The 19868-nt window shown below is 29.4% G+C and overlaps 1 protein-coding gene across 1 annotated transcript in view; it reads left to right on the top strand.

Annotated features, from left to right (window-relative positions):
• The window catches only part of LOC122269374 (uncharacterized), a 32627-nt gene extending 13152 nt beyond the window's left edge, over positions 1–19475 (top strand). The window contains exons 2-7 of the mRNA XM_071187261.2: positions 1697–1772; positions 9934–10111; positions 10943–11038; positions 12992–14006; positions 16299–16688; positions 19132–19475. Of these exons, the coding sequence (XP_071043362.1) occupies positions 1753–1772; positions 9934–10111; positions 10943–11038; positions 12992–14006; positions 16299–16688; positions 19132–19475 (2043 nt within the window). The 5' untranslated portion in view covers positions 1697–1752. The remainder of the gene's footprint in view (positions 1–1696; positions 1773–9933; positions 10112–10942; positions 11039–12991; positions 14007–16298; positions 16689–19131) is intronic.
• The last annotated feature ends 393 nt before the right edge of the window (positions 19476–19868 follow it).

Raw genomic sequence — 19868 nt, 5'->3', positions numbered from 1 at the left:
CTATTTTGAATTTTAATATTCTTCCCATTTGTTTCATCATGTGCTAAGTTAAATTATAGCTCTAATATATTTTAATTATAATGGTGATGTAATATTATTATTAATAATGGTAGTGTTAAGCAAGAAAAAAAATTTTATGAAAATAATAATTTTATTTATAAATTAAAAGAATAATTTCCTCTCTTTATGTGTTTAGTTAGTTTTTGAGAAAAAGATATATTCATTTTGCATTAATCCACACCATCAGAAAAACTATTTCCAGTTTGAATAATTTTTATTGCTGTTCTAAATTTTTATATAGACCAAGTTTGTCATAAAACAATCTAAAATATCGTACGAGTGTTGAAAATTGGAAAAGTTGGAAAATCCTGTAAATAAAATTTAAAAAGTATTTAAAATTAGTTAAAATCTCAATTTTGTTTAATTAAGAGAATTAAAATTTAAAGCTAATGTATTATATTATGAAGGAACTTATTTATTCATATTAAGCTCATAATTTTGTTCACATACATGCTTATTACTACGAAAAATTTTTTTTAATTATGACTAGGTATAAGAATGAAGTTTTAGAAAATGCAACTAAAATATGTTCAAGATAAACTATGAAAATAATAAAAAAAAAGATTTTGTTCTGAAAAGAATTTTTTTTTTACAGATTTAATATCTTTACATTACTTTGATACCATTTATTTCCCCATGTCAAATGTACAATGCCATCATTATTTCTTTTTTTATCTAACATTTCAATTATAAAAAAATTACTTAAAAAGAAAACCTGACTTAACATGTTCATATCTCTTTAATATCTTTGAAAAAGAATATTCGAACCTCTTTAACATCTTTAAAAAAGAAAACGATAGGATTATTCAATTCCGACAATCTGTTCAAGCTAATGATAGTTCTTTCTTATCAAAAAACAAATCTGTTTTATAAGAACTTTTATTCAGTTTTTGAACGTGTCGAATAAAAAGTGCAAAGAAATAAATTTCGAAAAACTATTTTGATGATTTGTAATGTATTTTTCTGTTTCAGAATGAATCTAACGTTTTTAAAACTTTAATCATTTGTTCCTTTTACCTTAGAAAGATACAAGAAATTTAAAAGACTTGAAATTTAGTTTTCATTTAAATAATAATCTCTTAATTTCAAATAATAATAAAGAAATAAGCAAATTTTAGCAATATAAGCAAATTTTTTACATATTCTGTTATATTTAAAAAGATAGTACATAAAGATATTATATTAGATAAAGATATTTCTGGTAAAAAAACATAATTCTGGTAATAAAACCTAAATGTAACCATTTATATGGTAACAGCTTCCGTTCATATAGTATCGGTTTTCCGAAAATTCTGATTTCAAAATTAAGGTTCTTATTACCACACTTTTAGAAAATAAACATGACTGAAAAGTAAATTTAACGGAGCAAGCGGTTTTTATGACATGCTCTAAGGTATCATGATAAAATTACCAAATTTTGAAAAAAATTCACCAAATTTTAACACATATTATAAAGCAATGTTTGATTGCTAATTTTAAAAAAATCATCAACAAGGCGCTTCAGTAAAAATTACTGGGCTTTTTAATGTTCTCATAGAGTCAAAAACACTGTAAATTTTATCAAATTCTTTTATCAAATTCTTTGATATTTTTTATTATTATAATCAAATCTCAGTTAAAAACTTTTTCTTTCTAGCTACGCATAGTACCATATCCTTTAAGTTAGTGAAGAAACTGTGCAGTTAACTGACTATGGATCGAAAAAGAATGAAGTAAGTTTCTAACAATATTTAACCTTCCTTTCTTGACTTTGAAACAAAATAATATTTAGTTTAAAATTTGATTACAGTGGTGTGTTGAAATATGATATTTCTCTTCAATGATGACAATATTTTAAATATTCTTGACATAGACATTATTATTTTTTACTGCTAGACTGAAAAAAACTGCCTTTCGTTTAAAATATTTTCATTAACAATTATGTTAAAATAGTAGTTAGACAAAGCTTTTACACATCATTTTGCAAAAATTGCATTCACTTTTTAAATTTGCACGAAAATATTCTGTGCAATAAATTGATAAGCTAATTAAAATCCATGTGGGAGTTAGACCATAAAAATTCAAATAATGATTTTAAAAGTTACGCGAAAGTTTTCGTTCAACTGCTAAAAATTATTAAAAAATTTTTTAAACTATTATGTGTCTAAACTATTATATGTCGCTTCTTTTTCGTTAATTTTTCAGATGCATTAAATTCATAAATCAGTTCTAAAATCCCATCTTAATTAAAATTTAATGATAGAGTAATAGAAGGAGTAAATAAAATTACGACTGATTATTGAAGACATATTAACGAGACTTTGACGAACTGTCTTTAAAAAGCTTAGCATTTCATCCAAACTTATGCAATTATTTTTAATTTTGGCAACAGAAATATCTCCGATGCACAAATTATCCTAAAATCATTTAAGAAGCATACATCATTTGAAAAATATTGCCAAAATACCCAAGAGGTTTCCTTATTTTATTTCTTCTAAAATATATAAATTTACACTTTTTTTCAACCATTATTAAAACTTTTAATTTGCATTTTTGGAGCAATGCTAAGTAGTTTCATATGAGTTTAGCTAAACCATAAAAAAATTTAAAACGAGGAAACATTCTGTAAAAATACCTTTGTTTACAATTTTTTTAATTTTTATCGAGAAATGATTTCATGCGGGAAATCAGAATTTCTATTTATCTATACATAATAATAAAAGCGGCTGTGTGTGTGTGTGTGTGTGTGTGTGTGTGTGTGTGTGTGTGTGTGTGTGTGTGTGTGTGTGTGTGTGTGTGTGTGTGTGTGTGTGTGTGTGTGTGTGTGTGTGTGTGTGTGTGTGTGTGTGTGCGTGTGTGTGTGTGTGTGTGTGTGTCTGTAATCACAATATATCGCCCCAGAAGCCTCGCCCAGGCACGAAACTCGGCACATAATTGTGTTTTGACATAATGAAGAAGTATTTTTTTTCTTTTTTAAAAATTTGGATTAGTTATTTAGTTATCAGTCATTTTGTAAGTCTATGCTTTTCGTCTGCTTTTTCGTCTTCAAAGAGCCATATTCAAAAAACTATTAAAAAATGCATATACTTTTCCCCACTCTTATAAATGTATGCTAATGCGAACCTTACAATTGAAATATTAATTTTCGACAACTTAAACCAATGATATACGAAGGAATTAATAATTTAATTGTAAAGTTCGCATTAGTTTACATTTATTAAAGTGGAGAAAAGTTTAACTTTTGTATTAAAAATGTGGCAACATATTCGATACGTAAATAGAACGCTTCGCTTTGATATATTTGTCGCTGTTCATAATTGTTATAATAAGTTTTTCTTCTTCTTTCCACGCTCTATTTTTTTTTTCTTAAGCGAAGACGATAATTTTTGTAGCGATATTGTAGTACTTTGTACAACTAAAAATTCTTTTCACAACACTTTAAAAATATTTACTTTATTTTCTTTATATATACAGAGAACAGTCGGCAAAGAATTCGATTAGGTTGAAAAACATTTTGCTAAAAAGGAACGAATTCCAAAAGAAAAAATAAGCAACTTAAAGAATAAAAATGCTGATGCCAGCCAATTTTTTGAAAGTTAACTTAGAAATAACAAACCAAACGATGTTAAATAACAAACCAAACGATGTTAACAAAATGACGTAGAAAGCGCAACTAGATCAAAATTATACAAGCACAACTAGATCAAATTATAATACCTGAGTGCTTGACGTAACAGATATAGAAATAGAATTTGATACCATAAAAAATTATATAGAAATAGAAATTGATACCATAAAACATTTATTCGTTTTCGTGTTCTTTTCATGTATTTAGCATTTTAGTTTTTTTTTCTTAAGCGTTGTAGCTATATAATTTCAAACATCCTCAAGAGCTATAACACAACTGCAGCAGAACTGGATATGAAGACAAAATTGCAGGACAGGAACACTTTAATTGTCCACTAATCTTCAGATTTCCTGCTACGTTTTAAAAAACTTTATTTGTGAAAACCTTCAGCGTGGCGGACAGCTGGCCGCCTTAGGCGGCTAGTAAACAATAAACCTCAGTTGGCTTATTTTTCTTTTCAAAAAATAAAATAGTTCAGTTACTACTAGTTCAGTTATAAATAAAACAAATAAATGATATAAAAAACTGGAAAAAGTAAATATTTGTTTTTTAGATCGAAAGAATACCCTTTTGCTTTTGTTTTGCCTTCCTTAACAGGGAAATAAAAAGATGAATTGCCATGAGAAAAGTAGTCTATGGGGAAAGATTCCCAAATGCCAATAAAGTGTCGTGTTGTTTCACCCCTAATAACAATATATAGCCTATTACAGCATCATCTTTCAACAGCAATATTGAGACTAGAGTTTTTCCGAATTTCTGACTTCTATATCTAGTTTCTTAGTTATTACGTTATACATCACCAATGACATACGTAGAAACTTTTCGAAGATTTTATGCTATTTTCGAACATTTATTTCTTTCATTCCCTATTTTTACTTGATTGTAATTTTATACTTTTTACGTAGTTAAAATTTAGTTCCAATTTTTAAATGAAGTGCAAGAGCAATGTTTTTCTTTTACATCACTGCCATGCGGCGAATTGAATGTTTACGGCATATTTTATTAATCATTAGATTTAAGTTGTATTCTACATAAAAATTGACATACTGAAAAATTGATTTGCATAGCAGCTCGCTTTTTTAAAAACTGGACTTACGTAGGATATATTAATATTTTTTTTTTTAGATTTTATGCCATTTTTGAACATTTCTTATTTCTTTCATTCCTTTTTCTTCTATTTTTATGGGGTTCTTTTTTCATAATTACAATTCTTATACTTTTTACATAGTTAAAATAAAGTTTTAATGTTTGAATAGAGTATGAAACAATGTTTTTTTTCCCTGTCATACTACAATTTAAATGCTTACTCCATGTTTTATTGATTTTCTTTCTATTAAAATTCAATTTTGTTTAAATTTAAATTCTAATTAACCGTTACATTCTTGCTTTCTTTTTCTAGAAAGTTATTTTCGTTCAAAATAAAAATTAGGATATTTTTTTTGTTATCCTTTGAATACCAATCATAAAAAGATGATTTCAGTCAGCTATCCTTTAATACTGGCAACTTCATAACAAAATGCAATCCTGAGGACTATTAAATTCCTGTTAAGATTTACCTTTTTCATTTACTTTTGGAAATTTACTTTTTCTTCATTTGATCAAACCAGATAATGAATCATACGTTATTACGTTTTATTATTGTTCGAAAAGACATCATTCCTTGAATTTATTTATTTTCATAAAATTCACTATTGCATTCGTGTTTCCTTTTTTGCTAAGTTCTTTTAGTTCAAAATAAAAATTAAGATTTTTTTGTTAAGTAGGATTACTTATTTAGGATTACTTATGGAAAATTAAATTCTCTTCATTGAATCAAATCATACATTATTACGTTTTATTAATGTATGAAAAAACGTCATTCCTTTTATTTATTGATTTTCATGAAAAATAATCATAAAAAATTATCACAAAAATGATCAAAAACATTATAAAATATAGAAAACTAGAATAGTTACGTTCAACTCACAAGGAAATTAAAAATAAAAAATTTCCTTTAGAATAAATTAAGAATTATAAGATGTTGTTGTTGTTAATCTACGTCGCACTAGAGCTGCACAATGGGCTATTGGCGACGGTCTGGGAAACATCCCGGAGGATGATCCGAAGACATGCCATCACAATTTTGATCCTCTGCGGAGGGATGGCACCCCCGCTTCGGTAGCCCGACGACCTGCACGCAAAGTCGAGCACTTTACGGTAGCACAGTTTAACGAGGACCAATACCGCACACCCTCGGTCCCTACGCAGACTGATTCAAGTGGTCACCCACCCGCACACTGACCGTAGCCAGTGATGCTTGACTTCGGTGTTCTGCTGGGAACCGTGTCTTAACGATCAGTCCACTGCGGGACGAATTATAAGTAAAAAAAGTAAAAATATGTTTGCAATATCTGAATTACAGCTCGATGCTTTTAATTTTCTCCACTCAAATCAAATCATTATTAAAAACAGATTATTTCAATATAGAGTTATTTGACTATTTATGCCAATTTCAAATATTTATTTTAAGAAATTTAGTCCCTTAAATCATTGACTTTTCTTAATCGCATGGTAATCGAATTGACTTAAGATTCCATAAGAATCATGCAATTTAAAATACTCGCCAGAAAAAGAGATAATTGTGATGATTAGTTCACTTCCATAGGAAGTTTACCTTAACTTTGTTCTAATACCACTTAAAATTTTAAAAGTCTAATAATAAATGGGATTTAAATTTATTTTCTCTACAGAAAATTTCTGAAAAAAAATATTTTAGTGAATTTTCTAAATTAAAAATTCAAACATTTCCGTCATTTTCATTAAATTACAGTATGTTTTATAATAAAATGTAGAATAAAATAAAGGCAAATAACTGTGATATAATAAATAGTAAATAAAGTATTTAAAGATACAACAAAGATTACAATCTTTGTCACAGGGAATTACATACTTCTTGCATGCGTCCTTTAACAAATGATTTTATTTAATGCAATCATTGTGTCTGCAAAAGATCTTTATATGGCTGCAAGTAATTACATCAGGCAGTATTGATTATAGAAATTCATGAAGTGAAAGTAGTAATTAAATTCATTTTCAAATTAAGGTGAGCTTTTTATATAGATGACGAAACTCAAGATGATAAAAGTTTTCTATTGTTTTAATTACTTCTAAATGGAAAGCACTTTAAGGAAGAGAAAAGATCAGATCTCTGAAATATTCTTACTTAATTTTATTCTTCTTTTTGTCCAATAATAAGCTTCAAATATTTGAAATGTTTCCTAATATTGACTAAATTGTCAATTTAATTTATATTTTTTTATAATTAAATCGAGCTCTAGATGTCGGTTTTGTATCAATCAGATAAATTTTATTTTGAAATTTATAAAATTATGATTTTTAATTATTGAAAAAAATTCACAATTTTAATTTGAATTTTAAATTTTAAGTTGTTTTTTCTTTAATTATCCATCTATTTTAGTTATAAAATAAAAATAAAAATTATTATCTATTGTTATTTCGTCCTAAATGTTTTTGAAAAAAATTAACTTAAATTAAAAAATAATTATTTATAATTTGAATAAAACATATTGAATAGTTCTCAGCCTTTTCTAGCAAGGGAAATTAGCGATAAAAATCACTCTTGCAGGCTGGGATTTGAAACCTGAACCTCACTAGTAATAAGCAAACAGCCTAGCCGCTGCACCACGTAAACAAAGCAGCTAAAAAGTTTTTGTTAGTTTAAAAGCGAATGAAATGAAACTTTAAAGGGGCATATTTTACCCTAGGGGTAAATCTGGAGACCTAGATTTATTCTGTCCGAGGTTTTCAAACACGCTTTTTAATTTAAGCTTAACTTTGCCTTAATAGGAATTTTCAAGATGCATACTTCCTTTTTTAGTTCCAGATAAGGTAATATACAGCATAATATACATTGACGAGCTTACAAGGGGAAAAATATTAACAAATATTATTTATAATTCTTTCAATATTAGATATTTCCTACCTCAATAACGCTTTAAATTTCTTTCGGTTTGGCTGAAAGTTCAAAAGCATCTTTATTAATTCTGTAATTTCCGCTGCAAGTTTGGCTTCGTTTTGCCTTCACAATTGTTTGACATTTTATTGTACTATTACCTTAAAAGCATTTTTTGTCCAATATACTACTATTTTGTTAACATTAAATTTCAGAAGTTTGACGTGCGATCAAAAACTACATCAATAATAAACATTTTTCTATGTACATCAAAACGGAAAAAAATGAAGAAGTTACGGAGCTAGTCTTAAAAAAATTTTTTAACTGAGAAACATTACGACCTCCATCTCATGTTGAAATTATCAGCATTATATATGGAACTGCTTAAATGTACTTTGAAGTAATGTACTCAAGTAATTTGAAATTGACTATATTATTTTATCTATAATTCTATAAAAAGATGCATAAAAAGTTATTTTTTTCTGAAATCAGTTGTGTTCTCTTGTCCCTCCTTAGAAAAATTATTAAATATCTTAAATCAGCTGAATCATTTTAAATATGTTGCTATATTCAATGTATATTCTTATTAGAGAATCCTGTCAGGATTCTAACATTTGGGATATTATAGTGTTTGAAAGACAGACCAGCAAATCCTAAATCTCTTTATCATTTGATGGATATTCGTTCTCCCATTCAATATATAAGGAAAGAAAATACTAAAACATAAGGGAAAGAAAACGGGGAAACTAATAAACGAGAATGCTTGTGGAATGCAATAGAGAACTGTTTATTTCTAGTGAGATAATCCTGCAATTCTCTAATAGGCTTACGACATTTATCATATGAATGTGTCATCACTAACAAAACGCTTCCCATAGTTGAAAAGTAAAAACAAATAAGTGTGAACGGATCAAAAATAATTAATTCATAATTTAAAGTCTTGTCTTATCAATTGCATATTTGCATAGGATTATGCAATCAATATATAATATTTAAGTTGAAATAAATCTTGAAATATAATTTAACTTAAAGAGTATATTCTATTTAATTTTTTTAAGGTTTAAATTATTTTAATATTTGGAATCAAAAGAACATTAAAAGATCAGTACATTAAATTACTGCCAAGTATAATTAATAATAAATGCTGCTAATTTATTATAATGTATGTAATTTGCTCAAAAAGTATCCATCCTTAATGTTTTCAGAGTAAGCAATTCATGACACGCATTCAGCACTCAAGATAAATTTGAATTTTTTTTTTATTCATATAGAGCAGACGATTGATGTGTTCGATTGTCACTGTCACGTTGAGCCATACTAGTAGAATGAAACCGTGACTGTTTTGTTACCGTGACTTGTAAACTGTATGTATATCATGACAGAAATATCAAATCGAATGTGTGAGGAAGTATATTAAAATAAATGGAAAGAATCCTTGCTAAAATGCACCTCTTCTGCTTTCCGAGGCTCTTGCATCAACAGAAATTCTACTTGATCAAGAATTTTGAGTTTCGATCAGAATTCTTGCCTTGAACGTGTGATCATTTAAAAAGATAGTGAGTGTGTCTTTCCGATGCGTATTACCCATTGTTTTGTTAATCATGTATTGTTGAGTATTGGATTTTTTCCGTTAGAGAAAACGTAATATTAAATGCAGAAGCATTGCCCAAGCTTTGATGTTACTTTCTGAAAAAGGAATCCCCTCTGCAGAGGATCAAAATTGTGATGGTATGTCTTCGGATCATCCTCAGGGATGTTTCCCAGACCGTCGCCAATAGCCCATTGCTCAGCTCTAGTGTGACGTGAATAAAATACCTACCTACCCACCTCAAAAAGGAAAACATGAAGATATTAACAAATCATCACTCATCAGCGGTTAGCCAGCAAGTTCTGTCATCCGCACGAAGATTCTACTATTGCTTGTTCATGAGAATTTTCTATATAAGTGTTATTCATCCATATCCATGGGTGTAGGGTCATTGTTTAGGACAGATTTTGGCTCGGATCGGTGAGATAAAGGAAATCTTTTTCCTCGATCTTTTGTGTTAGCCCTAGAGTGAAGAGAAGCTAAACTCCAAGAAATGCACCATTCTTGTTTCCATAGCGACGGACGGCTTCAGACTCTGTGGCAGGGGGAGCTCTTTCCCTAGACAAACTGTAGTATAAATCCTTTCTTTATTTGTTTCCGAATTTTTTTTCAATTTGTAGTTTGAAACCTATTGAATAAATTAAGCATTTATTATTTTTATAGTTATCCTTATTTGCAACTATAACTCTCATTTTTTTAAATTCCATCTATATATATATATTTCAGACCGGATAAAGACATGGATGAAGAAGATAAAATGGATCCTGAGTATTTGCATAGTCGATGCGTAACCTGCAGAAGACGAATTCTAGATGGTGAAAAAGTTATTTGCCCTTTTAATCGATGCAATGTATGTCAGGGAGGTATTTGTGAAGACTGTGTTTATAAGGGAACTGGTGACCTGGTAAGCTTATTAAATAAGTCATAAAATGAATTTTCAGTTGAATAAATTAAAAAAAATACTAATTTTTGCAAAAAAAAAGCTGCTATACATATCAAATTAGCAGGATTCCCGTGATGTGATTGCTATTTTAACTGCTCCAATGCATTTTTGCAACAATCTTCTCCAAAAGGGGCATGAATTACTTAAGCCTGCTTCACTAATTCCTTTACTCAAACTTTTCTTCCGCTTACTTCAAAACGGGGCGTTTTCGTAAACATTTCTTTAAACTTGATGCAATACTGGTCCAATTTGAGCTATCTCTGAACCACACTATTTTAAAAAAAAAATTTTAGAAGTTAATTTGTATTATTATAAATTATTGCATTATTCTACAAAGTTTTGTATTATTAAATGATGCTGTACTTAAAAATGACCTAATTTTTTTAATTACAATTCCTAGTCAAATATAATTATTGCGCAAAAAATTATAGCTCCCAAAAAAACATTGCGTATTCTATTAACTCAGGACAAAAGAAATTTTCAAATATTTCCTATAATTAAGAGTTTTTAATATAATTTCGAAAAACCATGTTTGGGTAAAGTAAAATCCCCACAAAAAATGGTTCTTGATTTGAAATGACTACAAACTGAATGAGTTAACTTCTATGCAATAATTTTTTCTGTTCCAATGTAATAGATATAATCATTTCACGACCTTTCCTAGAAAGATATAGTGAAACTTCTAAAAAACTCAGGTTTTAGTAAATATTTAAACTAGAAAAAGTAAATTCACCTTAGTATTAATATTCTAACTTTAAACTAAATAACTTTAAAAATAACTTTTATTTTTAGCGCTGGATGTGTGGTTGCTGCCATCGAAAGAGGAAGGAAAGAGCAAGAACATCATCAGCTCAACCAGACAATTGGTTTTTTGATTTGAATGAAACCGTAAGCATTTTGAGCTCCCAGTAATTTACATTTTCAATTTTTAAAAGCTGCTAGTCTGAAAATTTTATTTAAAAAAATAGTTTTCTTTTTGCTTGTTACAAACTGAAAATTCCTCTAGGTTCGGTTAATCGCAATTATCTGGAAGTTATGTATGCTTAAAAGAACATGAGTACAAAACTTTACGGTGGTTTTGACTATTTACAACAAGTATGGGTGAAAAGCTGTAAAAAAGACATTTAACTGAACATTAGAAATAGTTTAGCAGATTTATGGTGCTGAAATATAGGCGTGAAAGATAGTATCGTAACCTAACAGCCTAGGGACACAAACTGGGGAGTGCAAGACACTGCAAACTCTTCACGTGTAGAAGAGAAGGCGAGAAATATTGTGGTGTCAACGTAAGGTCTTGAACCTCTGTTCTGCTGAGCATGAAATTGACAAATTAGTTCTTTCGGCTGTAATACATACCCAGCTGCAAGCAATTAAGTAGATTCATAACGTGGGCCAAGTTGATGCTATAAAATTCTGAGTTTTTAACCGTATTAGGTGAAAGTAGTTAAGAGACGGTTTTTCTCACTGTTAACACTTTGAATACAATCTTATGCATGATTATTTGTTTGAATACGGTAAAATAACTACTAAATAATTTGTTATTTACCCACTTTTTCTCAGAAATTTCTAACAGTGTATTGTTACAACGAATAAATCCTCTGACTTCCCCTAGCCCAGTGGTTTCCAACTGGCTGCCTGGGGGCCGCGTCTGGCCCACGAAACCTTTTTTTGTGGCCAGCGAGCTAAGATATATTAGTTGTCGTTTTTTTGCGGACAATTTTCGCAAAAAATCTATATGGGTTTAAAATACTTTTCTTTCGTTTAAAAAAACATAATTTTTTCGTTTCTGTGAAATTTAACATATCAACGGTGCAAAAGAATTTTATTTCTCAGGCTTTGCATCCAAGAAAATATTTTTGTCAAATACAAAAATAATCGTGTATGTTGCTCTTTTTTATTTCGTTTCTTTTTTTCTTTTTTTTTTTTTGTATTTTGTGAATATAATTTAGCATATGCGTATCAGACATTTTCTCGAAGAAATTCTCACATTTAACTTTTTGAAACCACTTATTTTGGACGAAATTACTTACATTTGTAAATTTTAAAACACATAAAAAAGGGAATGAATATCAAGTTTTATTTAAAATCCTTGAATTGAATATCGCATGAGCGGAAAAGAAGAAAAAATTTAATTTCATGTGATCGAGAATTGTTTTTGTTGCCATAATTCGAAAAAATTTTAATTTATCGCAGAATTAAATTTAAAAGAAAAAAAATCTTGTCCCTAAGTTTCTGATTAAGAGAAGATTAAAATGATACGCAACAAGTATTATTTGTAATGCTTGTTATTTTGCTTTTTAATATTAAAAAAACTTTGATAAAAATCTGAAAGTAATATTTAGTGTTCCTTCAAACATAAAAGAGTCCTATATAAAATTGATAAAGTTATGGCCCACCATTTGACTGGTGTTTTTAATTGCGGCCCACGGACACATGTAAGTTGGAAACCCCTGGTCTAGCCCATCAATTTTTGAAGACTTTGAATATAGACAAAATTGAATCAAACCTACTAAATTACACGTAAAAGTCATACGTGTCCGTTTTAACTCAAGGCTGAAAGATCGAAAATATTTTATTTGTAACACGGCTATAATAGATTTTTTTATGTAAATATGCATGCTATATTTGGAATGATGCACTCAAATATGTGTCATTTCAGTAATTATCCTAGCGAATGGATTAAAATTAACTCAAGTTGAGTTATTTTTACTTTTTCACTATCAGAGAGCAATTTAACTCGAAATTATATCCAAAGATTAAAGGATAATATTATTCTTACGACATGCAAAATGTTAAATATTTAACATCACGCATATTGAAAAACATTTTATTCCTTTTCAGTTTGATTCTTTAAATGCCCCTACTAGATCTAGAGAAACTTGTAGTACCGAAACCACAGAGAGTCATTTAAATGATTCCGGTGCTAATAAGTGCCCTTCTGAAGGCATGGAGTCACAAAGAGCTTATGCCACAAACGACCATGCCAATCAAATTAGTGAAAGCTCTCAATCATCATCTTCATCTAACGCAGCAAGAGAAAGTATGAAAAAAGCCATTAAACCATCAGAGTATCATTTAGAAGTCGTCCATTTAAGCGGTTCTCCATCGCAGCGTCGTCATATGACCAACAAGCCAACAAATTGTGATAAGAGTGTAACCCACTCTGATTATAAAAACCCGCAGTCTAAGAAGGATTACCCGGCTCAAGATAAATCTCAAAGTCATCATGAAAAAGTGGATTCTCCTAAAAATAAAACTGATAATGTACATCAACCAAGAAAGGTCGATACTGGTGCTAAAAACAAACGTGAGAAGAATGAAAGCGGCAAAGAGACAGAAACTTTCATAGAATATTTTCGGTACCACTTTCTATCAAGTAATTATCGTAAGGACAAAGCTCAATCCAACAACAGTCACCCCCACCCCAATCTGAAGGAGACTCAAATATCAAATAATGAAATTCAAGGTAACAGCAAACCTTCCATTCCAAAGAACAAAGAAAAAGTCCCACCTTTATATAGTGATAGCCTTAGGGTTGATCTTCCACCTCCGTACTTCTCTGACTTATCTTACAAGCGAGTTGAACAAGAACACCAAGCTAGAAATAAAGATACAAGCATCAGTCCAGAACATCAGAGACCACCACCAGAATATTACCAAGATACTCCAAATATGAAACAGCGTTTGGAGAAACATGATTTACGTGGAAGGCCTCTTGAAAGAGGCCGTCAGATAAAAGGCGCACCAGAAAGAAACTCATCGTTGGAGTGCCATACAGAAAGAAGAGACTCGCATAGACAACATGTTTCTAGAATTGACACAATCCCTCATGGATCAAAAAAGCTGCCATCCGACGGTGAGTACAAATACCACAACTTTTACTGATTGATATGACTTTTATTTTTAACTCAATTTATAAACTCTGAGCTTTAAATAAATTTCCTATATTAAATTAAACAAAATTAAATTCCGCTAGGTTTTCTGAATAATTTTTCGAATATGGAATAAAGTTAAAGTATGACCAAATATATATTTTTATCATAAATTAACAAAGCGCAAATTGATGAAATATTTAATATAAACGATTTAAAAAATATTGCTTATTACAGAATATATTTTAATTCTGATCAAGTGATCGGAAAAGTTCATGCTCAGGTCAAAACCTTAATAAATTTAACAATTTTTCTAGAAAAATTAGTATCTTATCATCAATTTCGTATTTTCAATCATTTTCTGTAAATATATTTCAATATCTTACACGTTTTTTATTTTATTTTTGTGATGAAATTACACGATTTTTTGTCTAAAAAGGCTATGAAAACGATTTAAATTTCGTCTGCAAAATGTTCGTGTTTTCCATTGAAATTATTTTGCAGAGAAAACACATAGAAATCTAAAAAAAAGCATTAGGTGAAGGTGAAAAGTTCTACCTTTTTAAATCGCGAGTTTTTTTTTTCTTCTTAAATTTGACATGATGAAAAATGAAGATAAAACATGTATTTTCCATTAACTGATTGTGAACATTTTGTTTTCATCTCATCTATAAATTAAGGGGCCCACAGTACTTTTCCACGATTATTTGTTAGTCACATGCTTCTGCAATATCACTGGCACGCTTAACAGCACTTTTCCACGATTATTTGTTAGTCACATGCTTCTGCAATATCACTGGCACGCTTAACAGCACTTTAGTCATTTATTTTTTTAGAAATTCACATCAACAGCTATATTTTACCATCACCTACAATAGCGAACTTAATAATTTCATTAAGCACATATTTTGAAAAACAACAGTTAATTAAGAATAGTGTCCTTAGTTAAAATATTTTATATATTTTCCCTATCATTTGATAACCAGTTCCCCTCTTTTTGGCATAGACTCTACCAGGTTTTGACAGTTTACGACAACTTCTTTATACTTAGTATGCCATACTTCAATCAAGAAAAGAATGGTTCTTTTTCATTCTACAATCCATATTTGCGGGACTTACCTTTGAAATAGCCCGCAGATTATTTACCGGATCAATATAACAAGAGATTATAGGCCACTCTGAATCAACTGCTTTGTTTTTGGCAAATTATTTCTTCACTTTTCTTTATTTTTATGGCTAAGAGCCAGATTATAAAGAAAAAATTTCATCTTTTGATGGAAACCCCTGATCTCATTATTTCTGTCATTTCCGGCAGACCAAGTGTTTTTTAATCGGAAACAAGTGATCCAAACGGTCTTTAACCCCTTAACAGTGACATTTATTTCAGAAAAAGGGACCGAAAATGGAAAATTTATTTGACTGTTTAATTTTGTTCCGAATATTATTGTAAAAGTTAGAAAATGTTTTTTTATTACAAAAAAAAATTTTAATGCAATAACTACTGTATTTATAATTTTTACATTCACATAAAAAAGTAATGGATTATGCACACATCTAATTCAATTAGATCAAATGAAACAAAATTTTGAAACTAAATATAATATAACTTATATAATATAATATAAAGACACAACAACATGATTTTCAATATATACATTTTATATATCTTTTCCCACCCACATTTTCCCTCCCTCGACTGAAGTCGTAATCGGTGAAAAACTAGGACCACTAATGCCACCTATTAGGAAAATAATGAATTAAGTATCCTAAAGTAGAAAAGAACTCAGCTCGGGCTTCGCAAAATGGAAACGTTAATTTTTCTCCTGCCCGAAGTCAGTTCAACATTTGTTTTATGTGGATCAGTATGACAAAGATCATCCACTAATGCCATCTATTAGGAAAATAGTAAATTAAGTATCCTAAAGTAGAAACGAACACAGCTCGGCTTTACAAAATAGAAACGTTAATTTTTCTTCTGCCCGAAGTTAGAACTGCTGGTAGTAGTTGCCCGAACTGGATTCGGGTGACACTGGCAAGGGGTTAATACCCAAAATAAATTGGGAAACTAAAGTTCAAAAGTCCAAAACTTTACCCTTGATTCAATTATTAAGCTCACTTCTCTCTACATAATGACCCTTTAGCTGGTTTAAACTTCCAATTGCATTTCTTCTTCTAACTTTGCTTTTTTTTTCTTTTTCTTGAAAAAAAAAATTCTATTTTGAACTTTTTATTTACATTTTAATTCTTCCGAATGTGTTATATTTTCTCATAACTAGGCTGGGATAATGGTACTGTGGCTGAAAGGAAAAGCCGCTCAACATCTCTAGGTCGTCCCCAGATGAATTTGCCTCAAGAGAGAGAAAGAGGTTATTCTGTTGATGAAATGCGATATGGTGAAAGAAATGTCGGCAAGCGGCAACCCAGATTAGAGCGGCAAAATACAAGCATGGACTATTATTGGGAGCAGCCTCATCAACGCAAAGATCATCACGCACCTTTGAGACCCAACTTAGATGATGATAATGAATTTGAAAAAGCCCTTTGCTCTTTTCGTAATTTTGACTATGATTTTGAGCCTGAAAGTTTCTCTGAGTTGGATATTTGTGCCCAAAATCCTCGAAGATACATGTATGATGAAGACAGACATTACTCAGATCGAGCAAGTGGTGAGTACTCGAAACAATGAATCCCTATAACTTCAATGAACAGCTGCGAGAATTTATCGAAGTATCTGAAAGGACTAAGCTTTGCATTAAAACGAGCATGTGAACTGCATGCAAGTTCTTTATACATTAAATTCCTTTCTAATAAAATTTTTAATACTATACCATGCGTTTTAACGCATGTGTGTATTTGCATCTTAGCTCATAAGTTTAATTTAGAATTCTGTGAGTGTTCTGAAGCTTTGTGCGTGTGAAAAAAAAACATGTGTTTTCACCCATTGTTCAATGAAGAATCAATTATGATTGTATTTAGAACATCATCAAAAAAACAGGGAAAATTGTATTTTTGATCAGCTTGCATCACGCAAATTTGGAATCAATCCTGTAACTTTTATAAAAAAATTTGACTTATTACATATACCGTGGAGATATATTTTTGTAAAATTATTATTAATATTTATATTTATTATTGTTATTTATATGAGTGTTTTTCTTAAAAAATCTTAAGTTTTTGAATAAAACTTTAAACACTATTTATAGAAAATTTATTAATATGTTAAAAAAATAGTGTCAAATAGTTCATGCTAATCAATTGATATTTTTAGCGAGATATGAGTGCTATGTTATTAGTATTATACAATAGGCATTATATGACATTTATATCTCACATGTGGGAGATATAAATAAAATAGAGTAATAAAAAAAATTTTTGTCAGATTATGAACTAATTAATTAAGGCAGTCGGTTTGAAAGTACTAAACAAATACAACAAAATTCAGAAAAAATACAATTATTTTGCTCAATAAAACTCGTGTAGCAGTCCGAACAGAACAAAATAATAAGATATTTTCCCGAATTGCTATTTTTATCATGAAGAAACAACTTCTGTACAAGCATATATTCGACCAATAAAAACAACCAAGTTCGGTTCAGCTATGAAAAGCAAAGATAAAATTAAGATATTAAAAACGTACAAACAAGGATATTAAAAGCATACAAACAAAGATATTAAAAGCATGTTTTAAATACATGTTTGAAAATAAATAATTAATTAAAACAAACGAGACAAATTGTGTGCATTTCTCTTAATATTTGTTATGTCTGTTTTTTAATGGAGTAAACGCCTTAATTAATATAACTGCTTGCTAATGAAGTATTCAAAATTTGAATACATTTTAATTTTTCGATTCAATGCTCATTTACAGAGGTAATACTTAGCAGGAGAAAACTTAAAGCAGTTATTCTCAAATAGACTTTAATTGTAACATTCTATAAAAGTGCAACGTCCTAACCTCATGTTGTATCCACCACCATGCTCCTACAAAATATGGAGACATAATTTCTGAATTACTATTTTTTAATGATCGTTGAAAATAATTCTTAAATTAATAAATTAAAAAAATTCTTCAGTAACTAATATACTCCTTTCTGCTTGTGATTGCCTCTAGTACGTTCGACTAATCTTATACTACATCTAACATATTGCCACCACAAAATATGAAAGCATGATTTTTGGATTACAAGTAGGGGAGAGTCGGGTAGCCCCGCTCACTTAAAAAGTATTGCTTATATTTCTGTATAATATTTAGTAATAATCAATATTTTTGTATGCTTCTATTGTTTTATCATCTAATTAAATAATGCAAAAACAATAAACCAAAAAAAGAATAGTTTAACTTAAAAAAATAGAAATTTAAAAAAACATGTTTCTCAGCTCTTTTAAAAATGTGTCGGGTAGCCGCCCAGTTACAAAAATTATGTTTTTTTGACTGTTTTTTCAGATGTAAATGAAAATGACCAATGTATTGACAATAGGTAAACCTCGTTTATCATTTTTATCACAAAATTATTTTATTTATTACATATTTATATACTTTAAGTGAATTCTATCATTTAATAACAACAATATTTGTTGCTAAAAATGCATATAACATTCAAATTTGAAACAATAAAATAATAATCTTTGCTACCGTACATTTATCGACGAAATAAAATTGGTCGTTGATACCCGACATTCATACCCGAAATCCAATTTTTTTGTAAATTTGTAATTACTCGAACAATTTTTCACATATAGACTTCTTTCTTTGTGCAAATTAAACTTAAGACTACATACTTTAATGCTGTATGTATAGAAAAAATTATTTTTTTAGTATTAAAGTGAAGTTTAATCGAAACATTCAACCAATTTTTCTTAATTTCATGACTACTGTATTTAACATATTTTCAAAACTATTGTTTACCATGTTAACAGCTGCATAAATACTTGAAACTTTTAAAATAATCTTTTTTTAATATAACAATTAATGTCCGATGACTCATTGCTTTGAAAAAATATTCTATATATATGAAATTGACTGTGGGCGGGGCTACCCAACTCTCCCCTACAAGTAATAAGTAAAAGAAATCGCTAGTAATTAATTTACTCCCTTTTATTTTACTACAGGTGTTAGTTTAATACCTTCTTCTGCATTGCCCCGAGTACATGCTCAGCAAAATGAAGCATTGGCTGTTGATTTTGGAGCTCGAAGAAGCTCAAGTCAACCGAAAGACAGACGTTCTCCAAAAAGCTACTCAAACGACTCATCACCTTATCACTCTTACCCGATGGCTCACAATGAAAGTAACACTTGGCGGGATAGAAGTGCTCGTTCTTTGGATATCCCAAATCGCAGTCCAGAGATAAGAAGAGCATCTCTAAATGAAACTGTTAAACCAAGAGAACCTCTCAACTATCAGGATGAAGATATGAAGGGTAAAATTTATTCTTGTAAATCTTCAGAACATTAGATACAGTAATATAAAGTATATTAGAAATATATGTGAAAGCATAATAAGAAAAGTGAACTTTTTTTAAAATTTAAATACAAGAATTACAAAAAAATGCAAAGATTATTCTAATTTTACCAAATTTACAGTACGCAGAATAAAAATAAGAGCTACCCTGAATAACTTATGATCTAATGATTCGATCTTCGCGTTCCAAAACTCAATTTTAATGGTTCGATGTGGTGACTTTAAATATGCTAATTATTAAATTATTATTATAATTAAATATGCTAAAGTGCAGACGATGTTTTGAATTACGAAATCAGACACAAAAGCTTACTTTCTCTGAATAAACATTCCTTTTTTTTGACGGATTTGGATTTCTGACCCTAAAAATATAGGGAATAACCGCAA

Source organism: Parasteatoda tepidariorum, chromosome 11, assembly GCF_982258835.1.
Source record: "Parasteatoda tepidariorum strain Cologne lab strain chromosome 11, Ptep-v5.0, whole genome shotgun sequence".
Taxonomy (NCBI): Eukaryota; Metazoa; Arthropoda; class Arachnida; order Araneae; family Theridiidae; genus Parasteatoda; species Parasteatoda tepidariorum.
Note: the sequence above shows the minus strand (reverse complement) of the source record. Positions and strands in the feature narration are given on the sequence as shown.